The 26,984-nt window shown below is 38.2% G+C and overlaps 3 protein-coding genes across 3 annotated transcripts; 2 read left to right on the top strand and 1 right to left on the bottom strand.

Annotated features, from left to right (window-relative positions):
* Nucleotides 1-1,194: 1,194 nt before the first annotated feature.
* kctd12b (potassium channel tetramerisation domain containing 12b) lies at nt 1,195-4,776 on the bottom strand. Its single transcript, XM_066648998.1, has one exon. It carries the CDS (start codon nt 4,149-4,151, stop codon nt 3,297-3,299), a length of 855 nt encoding a protein of 284 aa, XP_066505095.1. The 5' UTR covers nt 4,152-4,776; the 3' UTR covers nt 1,195-3,296.
* Nucleotides 4,777-9,147: 4,371 nt separating this feature from the next.
* prps1b (phosphoribosyl pyrophosphate synthetase 1B) lies at nt 9,148-16,777 on the top strand. The gene is made up of 7 exons (XM_066649251.1): nt 9,148-9,555; nt 11,050-11,233; nt 12,508-12,606; nt 12,695-12,819; nt 12,984-13,157; nt 13,450-13,609; nt 15,144-16,777. Exons 1-7 carry the CDS (start codon nt 9,434-9,436, stop codon nt 15,234-15,236), a joined length of 957 nt encoding a protein of 318 aa, XP_066505348.1. The 5' UTR covers nt 9,148-9,433; the 3' UTR covers nt 15,237-16,777.
* A 1,984-nt stretch (nt 16,778-18,761) lies between these two features.
* On the top strand, nt 18,762-25,803 carry LOC136673654 (solute carrier family 25 member 53-like). The gene is made up of 2 exons (XM_066649252.1): nt 18,762-18,906; nt 23,796-25,803. Exon 2 carries the CDS (start codon nt 23,800-23,802, stop codon nt 24,640-24,642), a length of 843 nt encoding a protein of 280 aa, XP_066505349.1. The 5' UTR covers nt 18,762-18,906; nt 23,796-23,799; the 3' UTR covers nt 24,643-25,803.
* The last annotated feature ends 1,181 nt before the right edge of the window (nt 25,804-26,984 follow it).

Below are 26,984 nucleotides of genomic sequence, written 5' to 3'. Positions count from 1 at the left end.
AGTAAGTGTTTTATTTAACGCTCCAAATACTTGGGGAAACAGAACCCTGTTCATTTTCCCTCAGTCTTCCATCATTCTCTGCTGTGGTCTTCTGGGGTCCTCCGGGCTGTTTGCCAAACAGGTCACTTTTAACACGTTTTAGCTATGGCTGATCAGTCCTCATGCTAAGAGACAACAGCAACAGACACCAGATGCAGATGTCACAAATTGTTAGCTCTCTTGATCATGAACTAATGATGCAGTGACACACATCTGGTTGAGCAGCCAACCGTCCAATTACTTGTGGCTCTGTGAAATCAGGAGATTATGCCCCTCAAGGGCTGTGATTCTTATATAAACCCTATCATATAAACCAAAATTCTGAACTTTAAATATACAGTCATTATTTAATTTTGCATTGAGTGTGCTGAGATAAACAAAATAAGACTTATAGCCTTATTCCAGTGTGCAATAATTTATATAAAGGTTGATTTTGGCTTTGTATTTTCCCTCAGAACGTGTTGACAGCTGTTGATTGTAGGAGTAAAAAACGTAGAACTGCTTACATACATTTATGTCAAATTTTTTTTTTCATTTAAAAAAACATATGGAAGGGTCCATAAAAAATAAAGGGACGTGTGTATATGTAGAACCTTTAAAAGCTGACCTCTGGGTTAGGGTTATTTTATTTTCCATCCATTTGTCGAAGCCAATAACCATTATTTTGTTTTTCTTTTACTTAATTCACTGCTATTTAGTACCTCCGATATACAAAGTTTACAATTAACTTCATTGTATATGAATATAAATTCTTCCTTTAAGTACTGACTGCATACACTTGAGTGTCTTAAGCAAAAAAGCATGGAAGTTATTTTGGACCTTCTTATAAAATATTAAATGATAACAGTTTATCACTATTCAACAAACTTGATCCTCTGAATATTTTTTTTACCTGTATGAAAGTCCCCAAACATATCATACCAACTTAATGAGATTAGAGTTTATATTAAAACAGGGGACCTTCTATGACAAATAAGAACCTTACTTCTTTCACAGACAGTAAAGTGTGTCATCATGCAAATCTAACAAATGTATTCTTGCCATTTTGGTGCAACTTTATGGTCCTCTGTGTGCCACCTGAGACTTTAATCTGAAGGTTAATTACTTAGATTAGTCACAGCAATACAAGTGCTGGGTAATCTGCTTTGAGGGAAACGGATATACGTTCGCCCTTGTTTCTATTCTGGCCTTGTGTTTGGTCAGCCTTTGAAGTTGCCACAGAAAAAAAGGAAGATGAGAAGGCGGACGAGTGAGAAGAAGTGAGAGGAGACTGTGTTCATTGCTGGGAGGAGAAGTGTGCTCAGGGGACACATGCATGATAAAAATGCTTTAATGCTTCCATCTCTTTCAACGCCTTACACTTCAACTACCCACATATACCACACAGCAACATTATGATAATTCCCGTGTGCCCCGGTTTCAAAATAATAGATAAAAATTCAAATGAACTTCATCCTCGGATTCAGTCAACGAGAACAAAAGCGCATTCGTTTTTACTGCGCATTTGGTCATGTGCTATTAATGGAATTGTTTATTTCCTTTTTACAGTGCATTTTTGAGATTAGAGGATGTGCTTACAGAGGTTTATGAAGGTAATACACAAATGAAAGATTGTCAGTTTAATTCATCACAAAGTACATCTTCGATAATTGCTGTTTTATTCATGCTTCAGGACATTTTGTTGCTAGCCTTTTAAAATACGTAATGCTTGCACATGAACTTCATTTGAGAATAATAGGTTCAGAGTGATTAAGTCATTTCACCAAATGATCACTTGTACACCATTTGGCTTGTAGATTAATAAATAATTTTTTGGCCAGGATCTACAGCTGAAGAGGGAGACTAGAGAAGATATTTATGCTAAAGAGATGTGTTCATAATTGTGTCTTAATACAATTTGTACAATTCTGTCCTTTAAATCTGAGGTAATAAATGCTGTGCAAAGCCATGGTTGTCCTGAGGGTGTACCTGAAAATGTCTCCACTGTATTTTCTTTTTGTCTGAAGCACCAGACATATCACACCCTTTAAGCTGTTTGGTGTACTGCTAACATAAGGGTTTACATTACCCTCAAAGAATCTAGCTTTAATTTTGCACGCAAAAAAAACGCCACCCAAAGGAAGAACTGGCACTGAACTGTAGTAGAAATCAATATATTGTTTGCCTATACATTGGACTACAACTAATGAAAAATTGGAAAATGGGTCTTCCATGATTCATGTACACAAAATAAGTGATTACTTTCAAAAAGGCATATCAAAGAGTCTGGCTGAAAACCAGATGTAGAAATTCAAAAAACAAAACAAAACAAAACAAAAAACATATGTTGTGATGCAAAGCCTAACATCTCCCCTTGCAGTGTAGGCAATCAGAATACTGAATGTTCCAAGTCACTATCAATACATCTCACCAGTCTTTTCTTCTGAGCAGATTTCAGGCAACGTCTTAATCCTTTTGTTTTTGTGCCTTTCACGAGCTCTTTCTATAAACTCTGTGCTCACCTTACTGACCCATTTTTGCAACAGAGCAAATTTTCCTTCTTTTTTTTTGAACACTATATGCTAATTATTCGTACCATAAAATAGTACTGACACAATGATCATTTCTTGCTAAAACTGTTTGCTGCCAGAAGACTGAAACTAAAACATATTAATCGATACTCTGGTGTCATACTGACAGCTGTAGTGTATTTACATGCAGTCCCATTGCAGTTTCGGAGTGACATGCCTGTCCATCAAATAAAACAGCTATCATGTCTATGTGCTGGATTCCTAACTGTTTGGTCCCGAAAAACATTTCAAAATGTGGCTTGACTGAAGAAATATATATATATATAATTTCTTTATCATTAGGGATGAAAATTCATTCCAGACCGCTTTAAACGGATGTCCAACTATTTGGTTGACTCTTCCAAGCCCTTTCAACTGTTTTTTTTTGTCACTCTGCGCAGTTCAATAGCAAATGAACACCACAAAATGAATTATACAGTACGACACCACTTCACAAAGGCCAGGAATGCTAAAGATGGCTATAAAGGAATCAGGAGCAGTCTCTGGCTAAAGGGAGGGCTACGTTTGGAAGGGACAGTTAGCTCAAAGTAGGGGGTAGTTGACCACAGCAAGGGCTCTGCTGAGGGAAAGTCTGGATTGGAGGTGTTTTTGGGATGGTAATCTAGAAGCATCTATATGTAATGCAGGGAGCGGCATCTCTGAGAGAGGCAGGAGGCTGGGAGGAGGCGCAGGAACAGAGGTCTGAGCTCACTCACGGTAGAACACATATTCAGTGTAGCTGGTCCAGATCTTGTCATCCGTCTGGTCGTGAGCAAAGGCGCAGGTTCCCGTTGAGTTGCAAGCCACCATGTGGAAGCCAGCGTCAGCCAGCCTGTCGAAGGCCTGCTCGAGGAAAGTAAACTTCAGGTAGTAACGGGAGGTGTAGCGCTCCGGGGGCCGGTCGGGATCCCGACTCTCATTTAGAGTTTCCCCAAAAACCTCTTTGGCCAGAGAGGTCTTCCCACACACCATAATCCTAGCCACTCGCCGGAACTTGGCATCTGTTTGGCTGTCTCGGCCCAATGTGTAGGACCCCCGGTAGCCAATGGTGATGAAGCCAGAGCGCTTCCCATCCCCAGCCCCGGACATTAGGCTGGAGCAGGCAGCTGCAGTTGCCCCAAGAGATGTCAGATTGCGAGCAGTATCAGCACTGGGTGATGAATCCTCTGGGTCACTTTGACAACCCTCGTCACCCAGAGAGTTCTGTTTGCTGATTTTCGGGGCCAGCAGCTTGACCAGCTCTGGAAGATTGAAGTACTCAGCTTCTCGCTGCAGTCTCCCTCGCTCTGGGAAATGATCAGGCAGGACGAGTTGTTGGTCTCTCATGTAGTCCAATATGTACCGAAAAAGGAAGCCATCTCTGTCAACAAAAAAGCGACCCTTGGTGTCACGAGCCAAACCTTTGGGGTTTTTCTGGCTGAACATTTCCCACAAGAGGGAATCTGGCACACTGATCAGGGTAGAGTAGCGGGTTATGTACACCTGGCCCCCGACATTTAGTTCAATAATCTCTGGAAAGGAAAGCTCCTCTGAGAGACCACTGGAGTTGTCAGGTAAAGCCATGGCTGAGTGAGGTAAGAGCTGTTGAAACAGTCCTTCAAAATATTTTCTACACTATAGAGTATAAGCCTCTGCCTTACACTCTAGTGACTAATATGCACTGAATTTCACACAGAGTTGAGAAATACCTAGATCTATATTATGATAGTAGTTTCTAACAGCCAGTAGCTGGATAGTGACTTAATGTTTCAAGCATGAATTAAATCCTGAGTGAAGTCACACAAATAAATGCTCCTGTTCAAAAACGTAGTTTTGGAGTTGAGAGAAAAGAATAGATTCATCCATCAAGAAAAAAGAAGAGAGTAGGTTAGATGCGCGTCTTGTGTCGTCCTTTCAATCACTGCTACAGCATTCAGAGTGAAAACTATCTACATTATGCTCCCAGACTTTCACAACTCACGTTCATTCGCTTTGAAATGACCCCGCGCTCATTTAACTATGTCCATGGCCGCGCTGTCCGAAAAATAACCTCTTAGACGTGTAATATTCCGCCCGTGAACGCGAAGCCGTAAACTAGAAGGACGTCGGAGAAAAACATTTTGAAGAAAACCGTGTAAACGCAAGTCTCCGGTTCTGTTCCCTCCATTACTAAAGACCCCGCGCGACGCTCAGCCGCGCACTCTACTCCGCTCTCCTCTCGCGCAGCTCGGACTGCTACAGCGATCCAGCCGCTTAACCACGCCCCCGCGCTTATGACGCCACGAGCACAACGTTCCAGCAGAATTCATTCTAATTACTAGGGCTGTTCGATTCACCCCATTGTGGAGTCGACTCGGAATCAATAATGGAATAAGCTTACGGAGTCTGTTCAAAGAGTCGACTCAACATATTACTAAATAACATAGGTTAGTCTGTTTAAAGAACTATGCATAATACAGTATAACTTATGACTTTTAAAATTAAAGTTGAAGTGTTATCTTCTAACTAAAAATATTAAGCCACTTCCCACTTCTCCTTCATATGAGTCTTGGCCCAGGAACTCTTCTTTGATTTAAGCACATGTTGAATACATTTTACATTGCACCTTGTTTGGTGGTGTAAATTACAAAACAACTGGGAGAGTTAGTTGCAGAAGGAAAAATTTATTCAGACAATTGGCCTAGAAATTTACCGCAGAATATAATCAAAGTGCTGGAGTCGAGTCTCAAATGCCCATAATCGACTCCCTGCACCACTTATTATTGACACACATACAGAGAGAGAGAGAGACCTTCGCGTAAGCAGCGTGCATGTTTCCACAAACTTCTCTGCAGGATAATATAACGACAAACCTGAACACAGTCTATAATGTGTTACCCAGAGAAGCTTACAATTCATAACTCATGTTATTATAGTATTTTCAATGGGCCTGCTCAAAAACAATAGTGCATTTTTTATGATGCAACACTGACATCTAGAGGACGATACCAACGGCTAATGGTTAAAATATGTTGTGAAATATTATAATATTATAATTGAGCTTGGTTGTGCTAATGGAAGTGTGGGATGTGAGGAATATAGGTCATGTTTGGTTTAGTCTCAATGATAGTGTCAGTTCATTGGTCCAGTTTGTTTTTGATGTGTCTACGTATATGTTAAGACCTTATCTCTGCACTTGTTATATTTTCTTTTGTTTACATAATTTAACATTAGGGCGGTACGGTGGTGCAGCAGGTAGGTGTCGCAGTCACACAGCTCCAGGGACCTGGAAGTTGTGGGTTCGATTCCCGCTCCGGGTGACTGTCTGTGAGGAGTTGGTGTGTTCTCCCCGTGTGCGTGTGGGTTTCCTCCGGGTGCTCCGGTTTCCGGATTGGCGACTCAAAAAGTGTCCGTAGGTGTGAATGAATGTGAATGTGTCTGTGTCTGTGTTGCCCTGTGAAGGACTGGTGCCCCCTCCAGGGTGTATTCCCGCCTTGCGCCCAATGATTCCAGGTAGGCTCTGGACCCACCGCGACCCTGAATTGAATAAGCGGTTACAGATAATGAATGAATGAATGAATTAATTAATTAAGTTTCTTTTTTATAGCTAATGCCAGATATTAAATATATTTAGGCTTTGAGGCAAAACAAAATTTCAACTTGCAGTTAATGAATGCTTAACGTCAATATATGGCTAATGTATAAATAGCCCCATCCAGGCTGTGTTCTCACCTTGGACCCATTGATTTATATATAATATTTAGATAATAATGTCCATAAAACAATTTGATAAAATGCTTTAAACATAAATAAAATTATGATTTTTTTTTTTTTGGGGGGGGGGGGGGGGGGGGGTACTTGATATTAGGTCTTAATTTAAGGTCATTCCATCTCCAGGACTTATATTGTGTTCTTTTATTTTAAACAGATCTAAAATGAAATATTACAAATATACATTCCTCCTTTTGGAGAAAAGAATGTAATGTACCTTTAGAATACACAGCTGGACTTTAAAACCACTGTTGTAACTTTAAAGGTACATTTACACTGTTTGTACCTTCAGTGACCTCTACTCTACCTTTTTCTGAGAGTGTAGAAAGTGTAGACCGTTTATCATAATCAGATGACATTCACTCATATCCATGTGTGGAGGCATTTCTGCGGCCCACAAGCCTTTCATTTTCTGTTCTGAATGAATACACAGAAGCACATAATGAAGGTCATTCAATTGCTTTCACTAAACACAAAGGACTTGAAATACCGTTATCATCTTTTTCTCATGGGCTTGAACTAATGAAGATGACGCTATCTTTTTTCATTGTTCCCAAAATCATTTCCACTACCTCTGGAGATGTTTCACATTCTCTGTGAACTTAATGTAATCATATTGTTCAAAATTATTCTTAGAAATTACTTGCATCATTCATTCATTCATTCATTCATTCATCTCCTGTTCAGGGTGGTGGTGGAGCCTACTTGGAATAATTGACCTTGGACAGGGTACAAGTCCATCTCAGGGCTTCTTGTATTATGCTTATTGAAACAATCCTCTATTCAACAGTAGGTATCATAAACGCAAGTGTAAACATAAAGATCAGAATGCATTAAACCATTTTTAAATGACAAAAGCTTTACCTTAAAATCTGGTCTAAAATTGATGTCATAATTAATACTTGTTTCATTTTCTGTTTTTATTTCTTTTTACTCTGCTGAGGTTTGTGTCATTTTGTGTGCTTAAAACAGCCACGACTGTTTAATATATGATGTTCTTTTTATCCCACACAAAATAGAATGTGTTTTTATCTGCAATGCCTTTAATTTTGGTATGTTAATGATCTGTTTCCTGATTCAAATGTTCAGATAAAACCATTACGTTTCGACTAAAAATCTCATCAGATATGACACTGGAAAAATACATTTCTATTTGATGCCTGGATCCTTTGGAATGGTGTGCTCATATTCACTTCTTGATAGAAATGACCAACACAACATTTAAATATTTTAGCCCATTTTTCCTTCTTAATGACTGAAGTGTAACTGACAGATGGTTAAAAATGTAAATGTCTCATGAGTGTGGCAACAAAAACATGATACAAAAAATATTTTGGCATTGTAGGTTTCATTTGTAGGCTGCAAGGCACAATACATCCAACTCCCCTAAAATACTCATTTTTCATAGAGCTGTTGATATCTCAATCATCAGGATGCTCAAAGCTTTACTAATCTGATGTAAGAAATTTGAGTCAGTTTTCACTCAGCTTTCATCCATCCATCCATCCATTATCTGTAACCGCTTATCCAATTTAGGGTCGCGGGGGGTCCAGAGCCTACCTGGAATCATCGGGCGCAAGGCGGGAATACACCCTGGAGGGGGCGCCAGTCCTTCACAGGGCAACACAGACACACACACATTCATTCACACACTCACACCTATGGACACTTTCGAGTTGCCAATCCACCTGCAACATGTGTTTTTGGACTGTGGGAGGAAACCCACGCGGACACGGGGAGAACACACCAACTCCTCACAGACAGACACCAATCTATAATGAAACGTATCACTGAGGCTAAGTAAAAAAACCTCCAGGCCCCTGGAGCTGTGTGACTGCGACACTACCTGCTGCGCCACCGTGCCGCCCACTCAGCTTTCAGTTGATGTGAAATAAAGAAAAAAGAAAAACTGTTCCACTTGTCACTGGCCAAACCAACATGTCTTGTGATAAGGTTAGGAGATAAGAAGAAGTAGTCGTTTTCAGTGTCCATGATGGAAGCAAACACCACACAAACAAACCCTGGGACTTCATTAATAGACTAAAAAAAAAAAAAGCTTAGGTGTGAGAAATACATTTTAAGAAAACTATAATGAAACGTATCACTGAGGCTAAGTAAAATAGTTCCTCCTTTTTCAGCAGTCATTAAAAATGAATGATTATGTACAAAAAGGCCACATTTGAGATGCAATATGGTGAGTAAATACATAAATTAAAATAACCCCCTTTGTGTCTACCATAATTGCCCATTTTATCACTTCCACTTCCACTTATCATATAGATGCACTTATTTATTTACATTTACAGACTCTTGTTCATTTGTTTCTCCTTTTTTAGCCATTTCACCATGTTATTCAATGGTCAGGACCAAGGATAAGGAGTATTATTTAGGTGGCTATTATTATTATTATTATTATTATTATTATTATTATTATTATTATTATTATTATTCGGTGTGTGTGGGATGGAGGTTGGGATGTTCTGAGTCAAAAATGAAATTACCCTAAGGCAATCTTTTTTTTTTGTTTTACTTGTGGTTTAGTGCTTTCATGTTTATTTAAAAAAATCGATATTTTACTTTTTCTAATGTAGGATCACTACAGGGAATGGCATTATCTAAATTAATTAATAGAACTCTATCTAATTTAAATAAAGGTGATATAAAGGGGTTATTCTGCTGGTAAAACATAATCCAGTTTCTGCTGAAGTTCACTCGTGTTACTGACACACTGTAAAGTGTGTTTGTGTGGTACCGTTTCCAGCTACCAAACAACACAATAACACAAAATGTCCCCAGTGACTGTCTTCCCTCACAAGTGCCCTAGGTAGGTTTCATCTACAGAGGCTTGACGTTCCCTCAGTGGGCGCTGCCGTGACGTCAGCACGCTCTGTCTCGCGCGCCATCGGGAGACTCGTGAGAGACACACTATGGCGGAGAGGTAGTGGAGACGTGCTGCTTAACGGGGGAAGATCAACACCGGCAAACGACACTTCACCGACAGCAGCCGAGCTGTTCGTGCTCAGTGGAGGTTGGCCTCGTGTCCAGCTACAGGCCGTTTCGCCACGCCGTCTTTTTTGTCGCACGCACCACGAGACGTTGCCTTAGCGCGTGGAAAGATGCCGAACATCAAGATCTTCAGCGGGAGTTCACACCAGGACCTTTCTCAGAGAATTGCCGACAGGCTCGGGCTCGAGCTCGGGAAGGTCGTCACCAAAAAGTTCAGCAACCAAGAAACATGGTGAGTCTCTGACAACTCGCTTCCTCCAAGACTTTGCAGCGTTGCTGCGATCCCCGTCGCTCATGCGCCTCCGGAACTTGTAGTTCACAATGATGGAGAAGTTGGCTTCATACTCCCAATGTTCCGTTCCACCTTAAATGCTGCCGCGGTGACATTTTGGCGCGTCTTTGCTTTCCAACAGTCAAGAAGTTAGCTTGGTGTCCCCGGCTTGCTATTGGAACTCTCCGTTCCACCTTAAATGGTATAGGATTTGCCTTGTGGTGCCGGCTAGCTTCTTTAGGTCAACAAAACCTGTCATACGACCAGAGGCGACTCTTTAGTGTTAAAAGTGCAAGATTTAAGCGGTGCTGTTAAGATTATTATTAGAATATTATTTTAACTCTAATTCTGCGGTGAAACACCCCATGCCGTGTAACGTTACAAGTGATGTTTGAGAGAGTCATAGGCCTGTCATAGGATTTGTCATAAAACTGGCCTCCACTTTTGAAAAAATAGTTAGGTTATTGTAATAATCACAATCTTTTTTTCTCTTTAAGGTAGAATCTAAAAATCGTGCGAATACGCCAACTCCAGCATCGTTAGTTCGGGTCATGCTGTCGGTCCCTCCACGTGGGGGCGGCAAGAACTACTACTCCCAGAATGCAGCGGGGTTTTCCTCAGTACTCTGCCGCGCTCTGCTGAGTGAGAGCAAAACTTTAACTGAGCCTTTTGAGTAGTACACTGGTTAAAAGGTGCACAAGGCAATTTTTCCTTCTTCTGACTAGTACAATTTAACTAAATTATTAGGAACATGACTTAGAAATCATTTATTTAGCAGTGGCATCAGTGCGTTCTGTACCTAAGAAAATCTGTTTAATAAATGACACTTTGGACCGGAATTGCTGTCTTTGTAGTTGTGGTTTGCCTGCTTGGCTACTGGAGGTCACATTGCCTGATGCACTGACGTTTTATCCTGGATACAGGATACGTCTGGTGACTAGATATATGACCTACAAAACACCTGAATTGGTATTGCCCGTTGCAACTTTAAATATGTTTTGTGTTTCGTGTCAGGCTCATACAGTTGCATATAAACATTTGGACATTTCTGGTCATGTTTTATTGATTTTTACATAAGTGAGCTTCTTTGAACACATCCAAAAAACAACCTTATTTTGTCAGCAAGTGTTTTTTGCACAGTTGCTTCTATGTGTGTTTGTTTATTTATAGAATATGTGTAATTTAAAAAAAACGTGAGGTACCAAAACGTTGCGTACAACTGTGTTTTGTGGAAAAAATGGCAATGTACTTTTTAAGTAATGCTAAATATTGCGTACTTGTGTATTCTTACTGATAAGTTACTAAGTTCTTTGATGAAGCCACCCACACAGTTTGTAGATACAAATGCATTAATAACAAATCCATGTCTAAATATTCTATATATAAATGTTGACGTGGCCCATCACTTTTTGACTAGTTCTGTTTTTTTTTTTTGTTTTTTGTTTTTTGCTTCAGTGTGGAGATTGGAGAGAGTGTTCGTGGGGAGGACGTGTACATCGTTCAGAGCGGCTGCGGTGAGATCAATGACAACTTGATGGAACTTCTGATTATGATTAATGCCTGCAAGATAGCATCTGCCTCCCGAGTCACTGCCGTCATCCCCTGCTTTCCTTACGCCCGGCAAGACAAAAAGGACAAGGTAAAGTTCCACATGGATCCTGTCTGTAGCCACTGTGCTGTGCTTTGTTAACTCTATCAGAGTGTGAAAGACATTGTATGCTAATTAGCAGTTAATGATTAAAATGGGTTTTAGACATAAGGGGATAGTCTTTCATCATTCATAGGGTATGTTTTAGGAAGCAAACCAAATTGAACAAATCTGATTCAGGCCCAGTGTTGAGCACTAAAGCTCTGAATGTTGCTTTATCATGAATAAAACTGTGAGGGAAAACATTTTGGGATTATTTTACGTCCACATACCTTTTTCCTGTGATCTTGTATGTGTTTAAAGGGATTATGTTTAGACAAAAGGCAGATCAAATTTAAGCAGCCAGTCCTGTAGAAATCCATATAATTTCACAACTTTGTACAGCTGTGATTGATAAAAGCTGGTAGTCTCATTGTAGAGTGGACTGATATTGGTAAATGACATTTATTTAGCCTGTTTGTTGTATTGATTTAGAAGAAGGGTTCAAAATGTTCATTGTTTTTATTTCACAGTCTCAATTACAGCTGTGTAATTTTTAAGTCGAGAGTCATCAACAATATTCTCTTAATTGTGAAGTGTGGAAATATAATTTAGTTACATAAAGCTTGTAAATGGCTGGTTCATCATTAAGATAAATTAGGAGCCACTAAACTTATTTGTGTTAGGACATTACTGAGACATTTTCTGAATCATTGGTTTGTGCCTGAGTTCTACAGTCAAATTTGAACATGATTTTGAAGACACTACAATCTGAGAGCACACAATGCACAGTGCATCTCTATATAGCACAGTACTAGTGAGGGATTAGAGAGCCATATCAGTCACAACCTGTGAATTTGGTGGTTCTTGGCAAAAATGTGTCATTTTATAGGATATAATTGAAGTATAAATTGCAGTCAGAAAATTTGTAAGTAAAATTTAAACTATATGTACTGCTGTAACCATAAGAAGGCTGAAATGAAGCCTTGTTAAAAACTGGGTAGCTGTGTTAGAAATAGTTATAGAACCTTCCAGATTATGTAGCACTGTAGAGTGTGGACAGCATTAGTATTTATATTTAATACACAAACAGACAGCAAGTCTGTGTAACTGTAAACAGGTGTAGAGTCCTGCGGGGAAGAAATTATATTATGTGCACATAATGTGTATCCATCCAATAAAAGGAAAGATTGGAACTGTGGAGGATTTTATTATCCACGTTGTTATAATAATCTACAATGGGCTTAAGGGCATATTTTAATGTGTATTGCTCTTTCTCTCTGCAGAGCCGGGCACCCATTTCTGCCAAACTTGTAGCCAACATGCTCTCGGTTTCTGGTGCAGATCATATCATAACCATGGACCTGCATGCCTCTCAGATACAAGTGAGTCTGTCCATGCTGATATATGCTGATCTTTAGTGCTTTTGTGTAATTTTCTGGTGCTTGTTTATTGAATGCGCTGTATTTTTAGGGTTTCTTTGACATTCCCGTGGACAACTTGTATGCAGAGCCTGCTGTGCTAAAGTGGATTAAAGAGAATATCCCTGAGTGGAAGAACTGCACTATTGTCTCACCTGATGCTGGAGGAGCCAAGAGGTTTGTACAGCTTGAATTTATGTCAGTCAGACATGAGCATTTCATGGATGTGTGAAAACCTGAACATTGTGTTTACCTTGGGAGTCAACTTCAAGCTCAGTCATGTAGACAGTGTTTTTCTCGCTTTGACGTAGCTTGCACTTGACATGTTTTTCCATTGGCAGGGTCACGTCCATAGCAGACAGGTTAAATGTTGACTTTGCCCTCATCCACAAAGAGAGGAAGAAGGCTAATGAAGTGGATCGCATGGTTTTGGTGGGAGATGTGAAAGACCGTGTGGCCATCTTGGTTGATGACATGGCTGACACATGTGGCACCGTCTGCCATGCAGCTGAAAAGTAATTCACTATATATTTTCTAATGTGTCCTATTAATTCTTCATGCATAAAATTATAATTTGTATTAATGAGTGTATATATAAATTACAATTTGAATTTTAGTGTAAATTCTACAAAGCAGGCTAGGGTTCAGTTCTCCACCCAGGTTCATCAGTATCGCAAGGTTCATACATAATTGTATAATGATTAAAACCGTAAACAAATCTGGAAAGGGTGCCCAATGCGCTCAATGTAATCCTGATGTCTGGACTCTTTATAATTATTTCCTTTTACTTTTTTATTTCTGTTTTAGGTTAATTTCAGCAGGTGCCACAAAGGTTTATGCCATCCTCACCCATGGCATCTTCTCTGGCCCTGCAATATCGCGTATCAACAATGCCTGCTTTGAGGCTGTAGTTGTGACTAATACCATTCCACAGGAGGAGAAGATGAAACATTGTCCTAAAATACAGGTTGGACCCTAATGTCTTTAATTGGAAAAGATATTTCTTTTAATGTAAAATTATAGAGACATTTTTTTCAGGATCAGGTTTAGTGATATAGATGTGTTAGTGCGTATAGCTGAGATCAGCACTTTAAAACACTGAAAAAATACAGGCCACTGTTCTATTTTTCTTTTATGAGTGATTAATATGAAAGTGTATTTATAGTGGCAGTTGATATAAGCACACTAATCAATAGGCCTCTTATTTTAGTTTTTAACATTCTAGACTAAGGAATGTTTACAGGTCTCTTTACTATCAGTAAGTCATTCTGAAGCCTGTTGTATCTTGTTGGTGGAGTGTTGTGATGCTTTTCCACCACATGGGTCTGGCTCTACATGACTCGGCTCAGCTCACTTAAAGCTTGTCGCTGTTCCACTGGCAGGGATCCCCTGCGAAATGGAGCCTGTGACATTGAAAAACCCCGCCTCTAACAGGAATCGCTGTCTTTTGAAAACCACAACAACGGTGGCGGTAAATTTAGGCGCTGTTTACTCGTCGTCTATTCACATGTTGTTTTTGTTTTTTGGACTAAACAAGGCTCCATGCCCCAGTTTCCACAGATTAGGTTTATTTGTTGCATGTTTCGCTTTCACTGGAAGTTTTCGTCTGCTATCGGCCCAAGGAGCATATAAACCTCTTCAAAACTCCTTGAGGTAAAGTTATGAGCTGCTGTTGTGAGTCCCATAAACATAAACATTAAAGCGACTGTAACTTAAGAGATTTTACAAGCGGCGCTATGTGCTGCATTTGAATGAGTTCTGCATTTTGTGGTGATTGACATGGCTCTGGCCAATCAGCGCTCTGCAGTGTATACATCTCACTATTTAGTACCTATTCGGTGTGGTTAGGTGGGATCGAAAACCTACCCGGTTCCAGCATCCAGGTACCAGATTTGGCCAGTGGAAAAGCAAAAGAGCCGTGCTGAGTCAAGTCATGTAGGTTCCATGCAGTGGAAGAGTTCCATTAGAGTGTACAGATCCAATGCCATAGTTATATGCTGTAGAAGCTATCAAAGAGGGGAAAAATATGAATAAATCAAATGCATGAAATATATATATATATATATATATATATATATATATATATATATATATATATATATATATATATACACACAAATTAAGCTGGTTCCACTGATTTCTGTAGACTTTTACACTGACAATTTAGCAGTCAAAACTAGTTAGTGTTCACTGTATTATAGTCTCATTGCAGCAGAATGCAGTAATATTTTCATGAATCAGGATGTTTTTTTTTTGTTTGTTTGTTTGTTTTTTTTTTTTGGTACTAATATTGCTGCAAGACCATTTTCACAGAAGTGGCTTCTGAACTTGTTTATATTGGGAATATATTTCAGCCCTGTAACAAATCCAACCTGAAATAGCACTTGCTCATGTTTTATGATGCCGTTTTACCTATGCATTTCTATCTTTGGGGCATTTGACTACTGTTCATTTAAGTAGATGAAATCTAATGATGATTTCCTCATCTATCTTTCTTCCAGGTGATTGATATTTCCATGATCTTAGCTGAGGCAATTCGAAGGACCCACAACGGCGAATCAGTCTCCTATCTCTTCAGCCATGTTCCCTTGTAACCTTGCCTTCTTGGTGCTTGTCTATTTGCTGTGTTACCAAAAAGTGGGAGCCCGACCCCCAAATCCTCAGCAGCAGTATCTTGCTGAGACCTCAGTTCGTCTTACCCCAAAGGGAATCAACCTCCAGTGAAATCACAGCGGCAGTCACACCATTCATCCCCTCCCTCCATTGGAACATTCATCTGTAGTTCAGGATTCTACCAAGAGCTTTTAAATTGATTCTGTTAAATGAGGCTTATTTCCAGGTCTCTCAGCCACCTTTTTGTTACAACATACCGACTGCAATAGATATGACTACTTGTTACAGTTAGATCTATTGGGATTGCATTTAAGTAAATGATAGAAAATCTGAGTTCTCTAGCAGGCAGTGAGGCTGACAGCTTGCTTAAAAAGAAAAATCAGTGTACCTTTGGATGAGGTTTATATTTTTGGATTTTTTTGGGCGTAGATTTTAGAAGATGCTGGGGATTGTAGCTCGGGGTCTCTGCAGGCTGGAGCTTCCTTGATAGAGTCTATTAGCCGATTTCATTTCTATTTTCTTTATTCTTTTTTTCCCTTTTTTAAAAGAAATTTGTATGAATTTTCTGAAATGATTCGCTCACACTTTTCTTAGTATCCATCTTTTATATTTGTTGGTTTCATTTGGTTGGATAATCTGTTTCAGGTTGCAAAATGTGGTCTTATTAAAAGAGCCCTGAAAAGGTCTGTAAGAAGTGACATTCCTTAAAACGCATTGTATAACTTAAATATGCTTGATATAAAAACAGCGTGTAGACACCTTCATATCCAGCCTTTCCTCTGAAATTAAGAGCAGTAATATAGATTCTGCCTCGCTTTCTGTGGTAATGTTCCTCCATTGCTGTCTTAACTGAATTCAGCCAGAGTGCCGCTCAAATGCCACTTAAAGTCATCACAAAAATAGATTATGCGCAACAGATCCCTCTAAATAATGATGGGCAATTCTCAGGGTAGCCTTAGACTCACATGCAGCCATTTCAGCACATTTGGTGTAATCTTTGATTTTCTGTGTAGATAATACAAGTATGTGTGTATTGTGTCAGATAGGTGCATCAAAAGGCGCATTCTGGGCCAAAAGAATAATGTAACCATTGCTACATCTCTTGTAAGCAGTAATCTGGTGTCACATTCTCGAAGGGTACCTTAAAGGTGAGAGAAACATTTTGGAAAAGCACAAGCAAGTCTGTACAAGTCTAGGTTTATTTGTCACTCATCCAGCATCTTCAGAAACCAAGGGGGATGCACTAGATATTGAAAAATGAACGTTAAACTTCAAAAACACTAGAGAATATAAGTGCATATTAGGATTAGTTCTGGATCATAAAAACCACTCCAACTCGCCCCATAGTTTTTTAATAGTGCTCCACCACTCCAGAGAGAACAGTTGCACTCTTCTGAAACCCTTTGCACTGGGCATGAATTTAAGGTTCTGCAGCTCTTCAAGATCTCTTTTGTACAAACTTGGTGTGTCCAGAAGGAGGGCAAACAAGCTGAATTTACTCATTAGAGGGGGTGTCCATACTGTTTGGACATAGTATAAGATTTTTACCTAGTGTTGGCTATTTTGGTAATACAAAGATGAGAGATGAATTTGAGCCAATTAAAACTATATTACATCATTGATGTAGGTGTAAATGCCCGTTTAGAGTATTTGATGATTATTTAGAATGAATGTATTCATAATTTTGAACATTTAGTGTCTGTTTTAAAGTCCCAGTCCAGGCATCAATTAAACCCCTAAAACTAATCTCTGTTCATGAGATGAACAAGTTTATTCCAAAAAAGTCCCATATGCCTTAAATATGGATTAAGATATAGCTACTTTGCCTTTATTAACTACCCACAGACATTAATATGCAATTAGTCCCCACTTCTATCACCAGTTTGTTTAAATGTGTACTTTGGTAGCGTTGAATGGTGAGCAAAAGGGTCATGGTTCAAGGGGTCGGAGAGCAGAATTGGGACATGATTTGCATACATTATGTTCATTGCTAGGCTTTAAACACCATTCACTCTGGTTTTCAGCCGAGCTATACTCAATATTACAGTGTCTTGGACATGTGTTGAAATTTAAGATAATTCATAATAATCTCTTAGTCGTGTTTGTAGGTGTTTCTCTGACCCACAGAACTGACTTTCTGACATTCAATTGGACAGCTTTTGTTTAACACTAACATAACACGACAAGATATAATATATCTGGATTTTTAAAGCCAGAACGAGGAACAGTGCTACCAAGCAATCCTTTATATAAAATGTAAGTATTGCTGCATATGTTGGACCACTGGCGTAAAAAGGTTGGCCACTGTTGGTCCACCATTGGACCACTTAGATTACTGTCCTGTGTACATAATTAACTGTGTGGCATTAGAGCTGTATTTAGGATGAGAATTGTGGCGTTCCAACCTGATAGTATCTTCAATATAGTCCTTCAGTTTAATAATTAAATATTCATTTAACCAACCTGCTATTTTCTGTTTTAATTTGACTGGTCAAGTAAAAAAATAATTAATCCAACATTTAAATCTTTATATACCATACAATATATCATTTTATTAATTTATTATGTATTTTAAACTGAAGATAAAAGATTTCGTACGTGTTTTTGGCTTGTTTTGTGTGTTGTGAAGGTAAACAGTTCATTACTTTCTGTATTTAATGCTATTCGTTTGTCCATGAACCCTTAAAAGCAATCTGCGCAGCATTATGTGCACAGTGAACAATCCCTTCCGTTCACCGCTGAATCGGGATCTGCGAAAATGACGAACCAACTTCAGCCTCGTCGTTTAAATACAGTGCTTCAGTTTTGTGGTTTGGTGTGAATGTAAAATAACAAGCTTTCCATGATCATAATCTGGCAGGAACTGACAAGCTCGTTTTTAAAAATACAGGTTTATTATTAATATTTATTTATTATTTAGTTTACATATTTGTTTAGAGCCTAATGCCGAATTTAATGGAATAAAATGACATCCTGCCCTATGTCCACTTTCTGTGAAAACCAAACTTTTATGGTCACCCTGTTTTCACAACTACTGTGCTGAATTCTGAACACTTTAAATGTTATGCATTAATTAAAATGAACTGCTTCGAGTGTGTGAGCTGGGATCTCGTTTTAAAAGGAAGTGTGCAGTTTGTACGGGTAGAGAAAGCATCGTACCAGTTTATGGCCATGGTTCCTATAGGTCCCGCCTCCTGCCCTGATTTGTTGGAGCCGCTTGTTTGAGTTCATCAGGATGCATCTGCCACTCATCCTCCATCCGTCGAAATCAGAAAGAAATACCTGCCAATCGTCTCGCAGGGGGCGGGGCGTGTTTGCAAACGGATGTGCCTTTATTCAATGCACTCTAGCCTTTATTGGTCAATGACGTCTCGGCATCGTCAGAGACCGTGAGGAAAACCTCAAATCCAGTGAATGAGAGAGGGGCGAGAGACCAAATGCAAGAGAAAACGCCCTGACACCCAACGGAAATAACATCTTAGATTTACAAGACTCGTTGCAGAAAGAAACGGCAGTGTATAGAATCAAATAACTAAATGCAAACTGATGTTAGAATGCATGTTTATTTTTGACATGTGCTTTACCATCAAGAAAGCCTTTCAGAAGTGATGCTGGAAGGGCTCTCGTCCTCAGAGGAAGACAGAAAGAAAGGTACGCTTTCTACGTTTAGAACGACCTTGCAGACATCATTATTCAGTCTCTCCTAGTCTTTTCTTGAATTTTTATAAACCTTTCTATTTAATCAGTTTTTTAGACTCCTTACTATATTAGGGATTGCCCAATGATAACGGAAATAATTGTCATATGACTGTGAAAATATTGGTATTGTGCAGTTTGTTCAATCTGGTTGGTATTTCAAACTAATATTTGATGAGGATACTTAGACAAAACAAAGTTTATATGATTATTTATTTATTTATTTTTTATTTTTTTTTATCTTCTAGAGCCATTTTTTCTGTAAGTCTAGTCCAGGTAAATGTAGTCAAAATATCTGTTTTTAAAACCGTTTTGTGTGAACATGGTTATTGACAAAGGCTGATAATCGTATGCAAAATTTGAAGCACCCCTGTTGAGTAGTCCACAAAGCAGGATTTTTCAGTTTAGCCTAATATCTTAAATCCAAAGTCAAGCCTGTCCAATAGGAAAAGATCTGAAGCACATTCCTATTGAACAGTAACTAGATCCGCCTTAATATTTCTGGCTAACCAAGAAATTGAAATTGAAAGTTAAAATATATTAACACATGCTATAGATCAAGAGTCCTCAGTACTATGTGTAAAGGACCAGTGTGACTGCAGGATTTTATTCGAAGCAGGAGCACATCCTGTAAAACTAACCAACTGTATAAAGACTGAGGTGAGTTGATTACACAATTAGAATCAGGTGGGCTTCTGTTTTGTTGAAATGAAAACCTGCAGCCACAAGTGCCCTTTGTGGATATGATTGTGACCACTGCAAATGGTCAAGATATTTTAGTGTACAGTTTGCAACAGAGTTGAACTAATTATATAGAAACATACTGTGATATGTTACATATTTTTTGATATTATACCACACTGTGTAACGTTTTAGGCACCTGAAACAATGAGGTTTACAAAGCTATTTATCTGAGCAGAGATTTTGCATTTATTTATTTATTTTTAAAGTCTAATTTTCTAGTTGGTTTAACTTTTTCTAAATCTCTCCTTGTGCTAGTCCAGGTTGTCATCCAATACCTAGTTTCCCCAGTTAATAAATATTTCATTATGTTAAATCAAGAGTGCTGTTGATTTAGGGTTGGACAATATGACCAAAATTTATATCACAATATATTTGTTAAATTTGGTCGATACGATATAATTCCGATATCGATGAGAACAGTATAAAATCCACTGAAAAACTTTCAAGAACAAACAAGAAACATGACATCACCATCAAATATAAACCTATTCTCTTTGTCTATATTCATGTTTTTAAGCTAAATTTTAAATTGAGTGCACTGAAGTGACGGCAGTGGCCTGTAAATAATGTGTATTGAAACATTGAAAATGTGTTTAAAAATCATATAATTGTTACTGAAACATTTTATGTTGCCATATATATTGATATTGAATTATTGTCCAGCCCTGTGTTGATTTAACAAATCCATACGATCAAGGAGAATAGCTGGAACAAACTTTGTTCTTCACAATAGCTCACAACACATGTCCTAAACCCCAAAATCTTTTCCCCCATATTTATGTTTTTTTATATATGGTAATGCAGCATGGTGGTGCAGCAGGTAGTCTCGCAATCACAGAGCTCCAGGGACCTGGAGGTTGTGGGTTCGAGTCCTGCTCTGGGTGACTATCTGTGAGGAGTTTGGTGTGTTCTCCCTGTGTCCGTGTGGGTTTCCTCTGGGTGCTCCAGTTTCCTCCCATGGTCCAAAAACACACATTAGTAGGTGGATTGGTAACTCAAAGTGTCAGTAGGTGTGAGTGTGTGTGGGACTGGCACCCCTCCAGGGTGTGTTCCCGCCTTACGCCCAGCGATTCCAGGTGGGCTCCAGACCCACCGCGACCTTGAATTGGGTTAGCAGTTTCAGACAATGAATGAATTTATGGTAATTATATATAATTTTATATGAGCATCACTGTAAAAAGTGAGACTGGGGTCAATTAATATTTAGTTAAAAACTAATAGTAACTTACACTTAATTAAAAAGTCTTTATGTAGTTTGAAATCATTCATTCATTATCTGCAAGCGCTTATCCAAGGGGGTGCGCACGCCCCTCTAAGCGGGGGAAGGGTGCTCTGCGCTGCCTCACTCACAGACTTTAGCGGAAAAGAAACAAATCTTGAATATCGATCTTTTTCCACGAGTATTGATCAATACCAATACCAGAGTTGGTATCGATATTATCGTTATTTGGATCGATACGCCCACCTCTAACACATTCACTCACACACTCACACCTGCGGACACTTTTGAGTCGCCAATCCCGATACCAACGTGTGTTTTTGGACTGTAGGAGGAAACCCATGCGGACACGGGGAGAACACACCAACTCCTCACAGGGAATTCGAACCCACAATCTCCAGGTTGAATACAATTAGCTGGGATATTTTGAATAGGATTTATTCATATTTTATCAGTAACGCCAAAGATCCAGAAAATTTAATAAACATTACTCATTGGAAGGTCTTTAATTTTAATCATCATACACTTCTGCCCAACGCATTTTGAAACTCGTGGACACCAGCATTACTGGATTCTGAACGTCCTTGGATAAGGTGAACAGCTTTTAAATTATTAATAGGGAAAGAACCATTTTTATCTAAACTTGTGTATTTTGTTTGAGACGCTCTTAAATGTGGGGACACACAGTTCTAAGCTCCGCATTTTTTATGGTGGATCGGTGTGTTTGAGGGGGAAAAACGACAGTTGTTTGTATGTGGATGAAGTTTAACTTGTCTGTAAGTTTTTAATTCACTGATTGAATAACAGAGACACTCATTTATAACTCGAGATGTTTAGTTTTGTAGCACTTTCAGTAACACAGTTAGCCGGGTTTGGAGGCGTTTCCACCAAGTGATCCGAAACAGCAAAACCATGGAGCAGGAATAGAGTAATACTATTTCTGTTCGTGGTTTTCAACGTTTGGAGTTCTTTTCGTTGTCTAAAAAAAACCAGATGCCTCTGCTATGAGCAGGGAGAGAGAGACCTAGATATCTAACAGACTGAGACGGTTTCTTTACAAACACAGGTGCTTCGTAAACACGATCGGTTTCGAGCACAGACTGGAGAGCTAGCAGATGTTGATGAACAACGTTTGATTAAACGTTTGTTTCTATTATTACGATTTTAAGAAGCTGATGTTGTGCTTTCCGTAGTTAGCATGTCGTTTCATATGTCTGTTCATGGTATAATGAAGCCATAACAGGACGCGCAGTCTCTGTCAGAGTATACTTTCAAACTGTCATTGGGAAATAGATTTTTTTTTAAAAACTTAGCAGAAAACCGAAGAGATTAAAAATAAAAACAAATTTAGCCAGGTGTTCCTACACAATATTATGAAAAAATGCATTCTGATATATTGAGTATGGAATGCTAACATAATATGTAAAATGTAAAATGTTTAGTAAACAAATCTGTCCTCTAATTTACTGAACTCTGCATTCAAACGTAGCTCTATGTATTAAGTGAGAGTGAGCTAGTGCTACAATAGCATTTTCTCTTTTCGTGCCACACTCTTAATTTTTACTGCTGATGTCATTTCTGTTTCAGAAACGGTGTTATATTCACAGTTTAATTGCACTAATTTGTGTTTCGGCCATTTTGTAGTGTTCGAAAACAGGCTGCAGCTGATATGGCTCCCAGTTTACTTTCTTGCTGTGAATCTGAATCGTAAAACCAAAGTTCGAGCGTGACCTGAGGGCACTACTATAAACAATATAATTAGTACTTTTTTAAAAACAATTCCAATTCCAATCATTTTTATAAAATTTTATGAACTGTGTCTACAGTCAATTATTTGACTTTACAGCAAGGTTATGTGTGTTTATATTTTATGTACATAATGTATTTGAAACACCAGATATCATACTTTGTTTACAATTATACCCAGTCAATCTAATTAGGACTCAGGATGCAAATAGATGAATAGCTATTAGTTTTAACTTCATATATCACCAAACCAAAATGAACTAAAACCAACTCTAAAACATTACACTTGCTTATGAAGTTAAAACTAATATTCATCTATTTGCAGGTGCATGCTGAATCCTAATTAAATTGATCTGGTATAAGATGAGTGCAGTCTCAAAACATTGCTGTGATTTATGTGGACCAGCAAGTTTTGACCTTGCATCACATCCCCAAAATATATTCTGCCTGTGATCCTTGTTGTAGTTGTGTGAATAAATGTTGCAAGAGTTGAATAAATGTTTACCTGGTATTATTTTTATTCTTATTGATCTGTTGACTCAAACAGGGCACTAAAAGACATATTAAGTAGATTTAAAATAAAAAATTATGGCAACAAAGTGACACGTGATATTGTTGAATATATATGAAGTTACTATAATTAGTAAAAAGAAACAAGCTTTCTCCAGATATTTAGTAAATGTAAATAAATACTTGATATTTAGATATTTAGTAAATATTAATTTAATTTAATTATTTAATTACGTTTACTCATATAAATAGTCAATATTAATTAACTTTCCTTGTGAAATTAATTTGTATTTACTAAATATTTTTGAGCTATATTAATTCATATGTAGGCATGTTATTACTAAATCCAACACATTTAACTGTGCATTTTATTAACATTTACATCATTTTCTTGCTTAAATTTAGTTAATTTATTCAATGAATGTTAATGAAAACTTTCTTAAAAATACTTTGCACAGTATTGTATATTTTACATTTTCCAGTGGCACGCAAATTTTTCATATCACTGCATGCACATAAAAAATATTGGATGCCTATATCACCCCATTGTTTCCATATTAAAGATATTCCATGTCTGTAATACTCACTTAATAATGCACTTGTCCTTGTCCATCATTATGCATAGAAAAATGGTGCAGAGGTCTGTGGACAGAGATGGTTGCTGGTTTTGCAGCTACATGCACGGTGGGACATCCAGCCTCATCGCCACTATGGTCACCTTCCCCATCCACAAGACAATGTTTCGGCAGCAGCTGCACAGCACCATGGTTCGAGAGGCGGTGGCACAGCTGTGTAAGGAGGGTCCATTGAAGCTTTACAGAGGTGTGGTTCCCCCTCTACTAATGAAGACTCTCAATGGGACCCTGTTGTTTGGCCTCCAGGACACTTTCCAACAGCAGCTTTCTTGTGCTCACCCAGTCTTGCCTAGAATGAGCCTTCCTGCTTTAGCTGGGCTTGGGACCGGAGTGGTTGAGGCACTGATTTTTACTCCCTTAGAGCGTGTCCAGAATGTTCTGCAAAACAGCAAAAACGACCACAGCCTGCCCACTCTACGGAGCATCCTGGTGCGGCTAAGATCTGAAAGTTTACCTTCTGGCTTTTACAGAGCCTTTGTGCCCATTCTTGTCCGAAATGCCTTAGGGAGCTGCATCTACTTTGGTCTGAAAGATCCCATGTCCAGTGTCTTAAGGGATTATGGCCTCCACCGCATAGCATCCTCCTTCTTCTCTGGTGTGTTCAACTCCATGGTCATCAGCTTGCCTCTGTATCCTCTCTCTGTGCTGGTGGTCAATATGCAGGCCCAGGTGGGTGGAGAGAAGCTTGGGCTGAGCTCCAGTGTTCAGCAGCTCTGGAAGGCCAGGCAGGGCCGCTTGACCCTGTTATATCGCGGAGGTTCACTGGTCATCTTGCGCTCCATCTCCTGGGGCATCACCACTGCCATTTACGATGAGCTGAATCGGCGCAGAAACTGAAAAGAATGAGCACCAGCGATTTACAGATGTTCTCCTAGTTTTAGAAACCACTGTATTCTTCTGGACTCAAAGATGTGGGTTCACAGATGAGTGTTGCAAATATTTATATGACAAACAACCAAATACTGTGTTTTATATATGTTATTAGATATGATATGACACATTTTTGCACAGAATTTGAATTATACAGTGATAATTGGGGGGTGTGTGTGTGTGTGTGGGGGGGTTCAACTTTTTCTCCAGGACATAATGGGACTCCTGTACAGTGCAGGTGCATGCTTCAGTAGATGTTAGCATTCATGCATAAACAGTTAACACAGAAAATCAGAAGGAAATGAAGTGTATGAACACACTATTGAGTTAGCTGCTTATATTTACATACAGTGCCTTTTCTGGCTTGAACAATGGAAAGCTTAAAGAATATGCAACCAATGATGGCAGTGTGGCAGGTAGATTCAGTGAAACATGATATGATCCACTTCAGTTGTATCTGAAATAATAGAATATGGGAAATATATTGTATTGTTTACATTTAGAGGTACGACAGATATATACAGTATGTATGTTTTTTTTTTTTTGGGTGGGTCGTAAGTCTTGATTAAAATGGTCAGATACCCTCATTGCCCCTCTCCAGTAGCCTCTGTAATTTTTATCATATATTTACTGTATGAAATCAGTGTGTAAAATGTATCATACTGTACTCTCCTGATGGTAGCCATGCGACTCTCTTTAAAAATATAGTGATAATACAAGTACATTTTTGGCTAAATCACTTGCCCTTGTGCTGATATAGTGTAAACTGTTCATTAGATATGAGTATATTCGGTGCACATTTAAAATGATTGTGAATAATTAAACTGAATAATTGGATTTTTGTGAAACTTAAGGTTTTACTATGCCCTGAATCATTTTCTAAAGTACAGTAGTCATTATTATTTAAGAGCCTTGCAGCCTTAGAGAGCAGTGTTTAATATGTTGTTTACTCATCAATACTCTCAGTTAAGAAAATATTCTGATGTTGAGTATTTTGTATTTGTCTCAACTCATGTGGATGAAAAGGTACTTTCCTTTTTTTTGCGCAAAGCAATGCAAACAGTTTCAAATTTTTGTTTTCATAATCCATAAATACCATTGCTTTTATTCATATCAAGATAAATGTATAGAAATGCAAAAAGAAATATACATAAAATACAAATATACCTTAAAGCCATGTTTTAGGTCAAATTCAAGTTTTCTCCAGTATATACTTAAGTTGTGTGCTTTTTTTAGTGGTGGAAATTTACTAAAGCCATAAAGTAATGGAAGCTTATAATTCCTTAAAAACATATAATAGCATCCACCTTTTAATTAATTTGAAAGTGTAATTTAAGTTTGCAATGATTCAGACATGCAGTTAGCACATCAAAAATTCAAACATGCGAAACCTCCACTAGTTTGTTAGCTACATTAGCCTTGTAGCTCCAGTGAAAAAATGTTTGCTAAATTCCGGTAGGTGTTCTTTCAGACCCTACCCTTGATTCAGTATAATTCAACGAAACAAATTCAATGGAACCAAGAGAAGGTAATTGGCTTCTCTCTTTCTGGATGTCTCAGTATGATGCCGTGCAATAAGGTTACATTAGCTGTATTTTGCGAAGACCTGTCAGTGGAACCATATGCTAGTTTTTTTTATGTATCGTAATACATATTAAGCAAATACTCAGAGTATACAGGCTTTATCCTTTTGCAGGTGCTTTTACAGAAAGCATTAAGGTTTTCTTGTTAGATTCATTTAATTTGGATTAATCCTTTACTGAACATTTATTTCTGTTTTTATTTTATTGGTGTTAATTACTTAGACACAGAAACTCATAACAAGGAAATAGCATTGTCTTGAGTATTTAAGTTGAGACCGAAGCAGCTTTGTTAATTTACCAAAAGTTGTGGCATTTCATAAAATGCTGTATAAACAAGAATCTGTGATTTGTAATTAACATTAATAGCATTGTGTATTTATTTGATTATTCGGAAACATTGGTTGAACTGCATACAATTTTCAGGTTGTAATGAATGTAATTGAATGAATGTAAATGTAATGTGATGAATATGTATGAATCCTAGAAATAATACTTTTGTTTGAATTTTTTTTCTTTGCTGTTCTGTCCCCAAAGCTACTTTTATAATGATGTTTTTGTTATTTTATTTGCAGTTTTATGAAAGCACAGTGTTGTGTATTTTTAGGCATGAAAGATGCTCTACAATTAAATATTAATAAATTACATTCATGAATCTTTTTCTAATTATTCTTGTTAAATTGCCAGCATTGTCTCGTTTCTTCAAACCTCAATCATCCAGTCCACCAA

This window comes from Hoplias malabaricus, chromosome 17, assembly GCF_029633855.1.
Source record: "Hoplias malabaricus isolate fHopMal1 chromosome 17, fHopMal1.hap1, whole genome shotgun sequence".
NCBI lineage: Eukaryota > Metazoa > Chordata > Actinopteri > Characiformes > Erythrinidae > Hoplias > Hoplias malabaricus.
Note: the sequence above shows the minus strand (reverse complement) of the source record. Positions and strands in the feature narration are given on the sequence as shown.

Excerpts from the sequence above, each read along its gene's own strand:
- prps1b (XM_066649251.1), top strand. The coding sequence starts at position 9,434 with ATGCCGAACATCAAGATCTTCAGCGGGAGTTCACACCAGGACCTTTCT. Across the intron at positions 12,820-12,983 it reads GATGCTGGAGGAGCCAAGAG|GGTCACGTCCATAGCAGACA; the intron begins GTTTGTACAGCT and ends TTCCATTGGCAG. Across the intron at positions 13,610-15,143 it reads AACATTGTCCTAAAATACAG|GTGATTGATATTTCCATGAT; the intron begins GTTGGACCCTAA and ends TCTTTCTTCCAG.
- kctd12b (XM_066648998.1), bottom strand. The coding sequence starts at position 4,151 with ATGGCTTTACCTGACAACTCCAGTGGTCTCTCAGAGGAGCTTTCCTTT.
- LOC136673654 (XM_066649252.1), top strand. The coding sequence starts at position 23,800 with ATGGTGCAGAGGTCTGTGGACAGAGATGGTTGCTGGTTTTGCAGCTAC.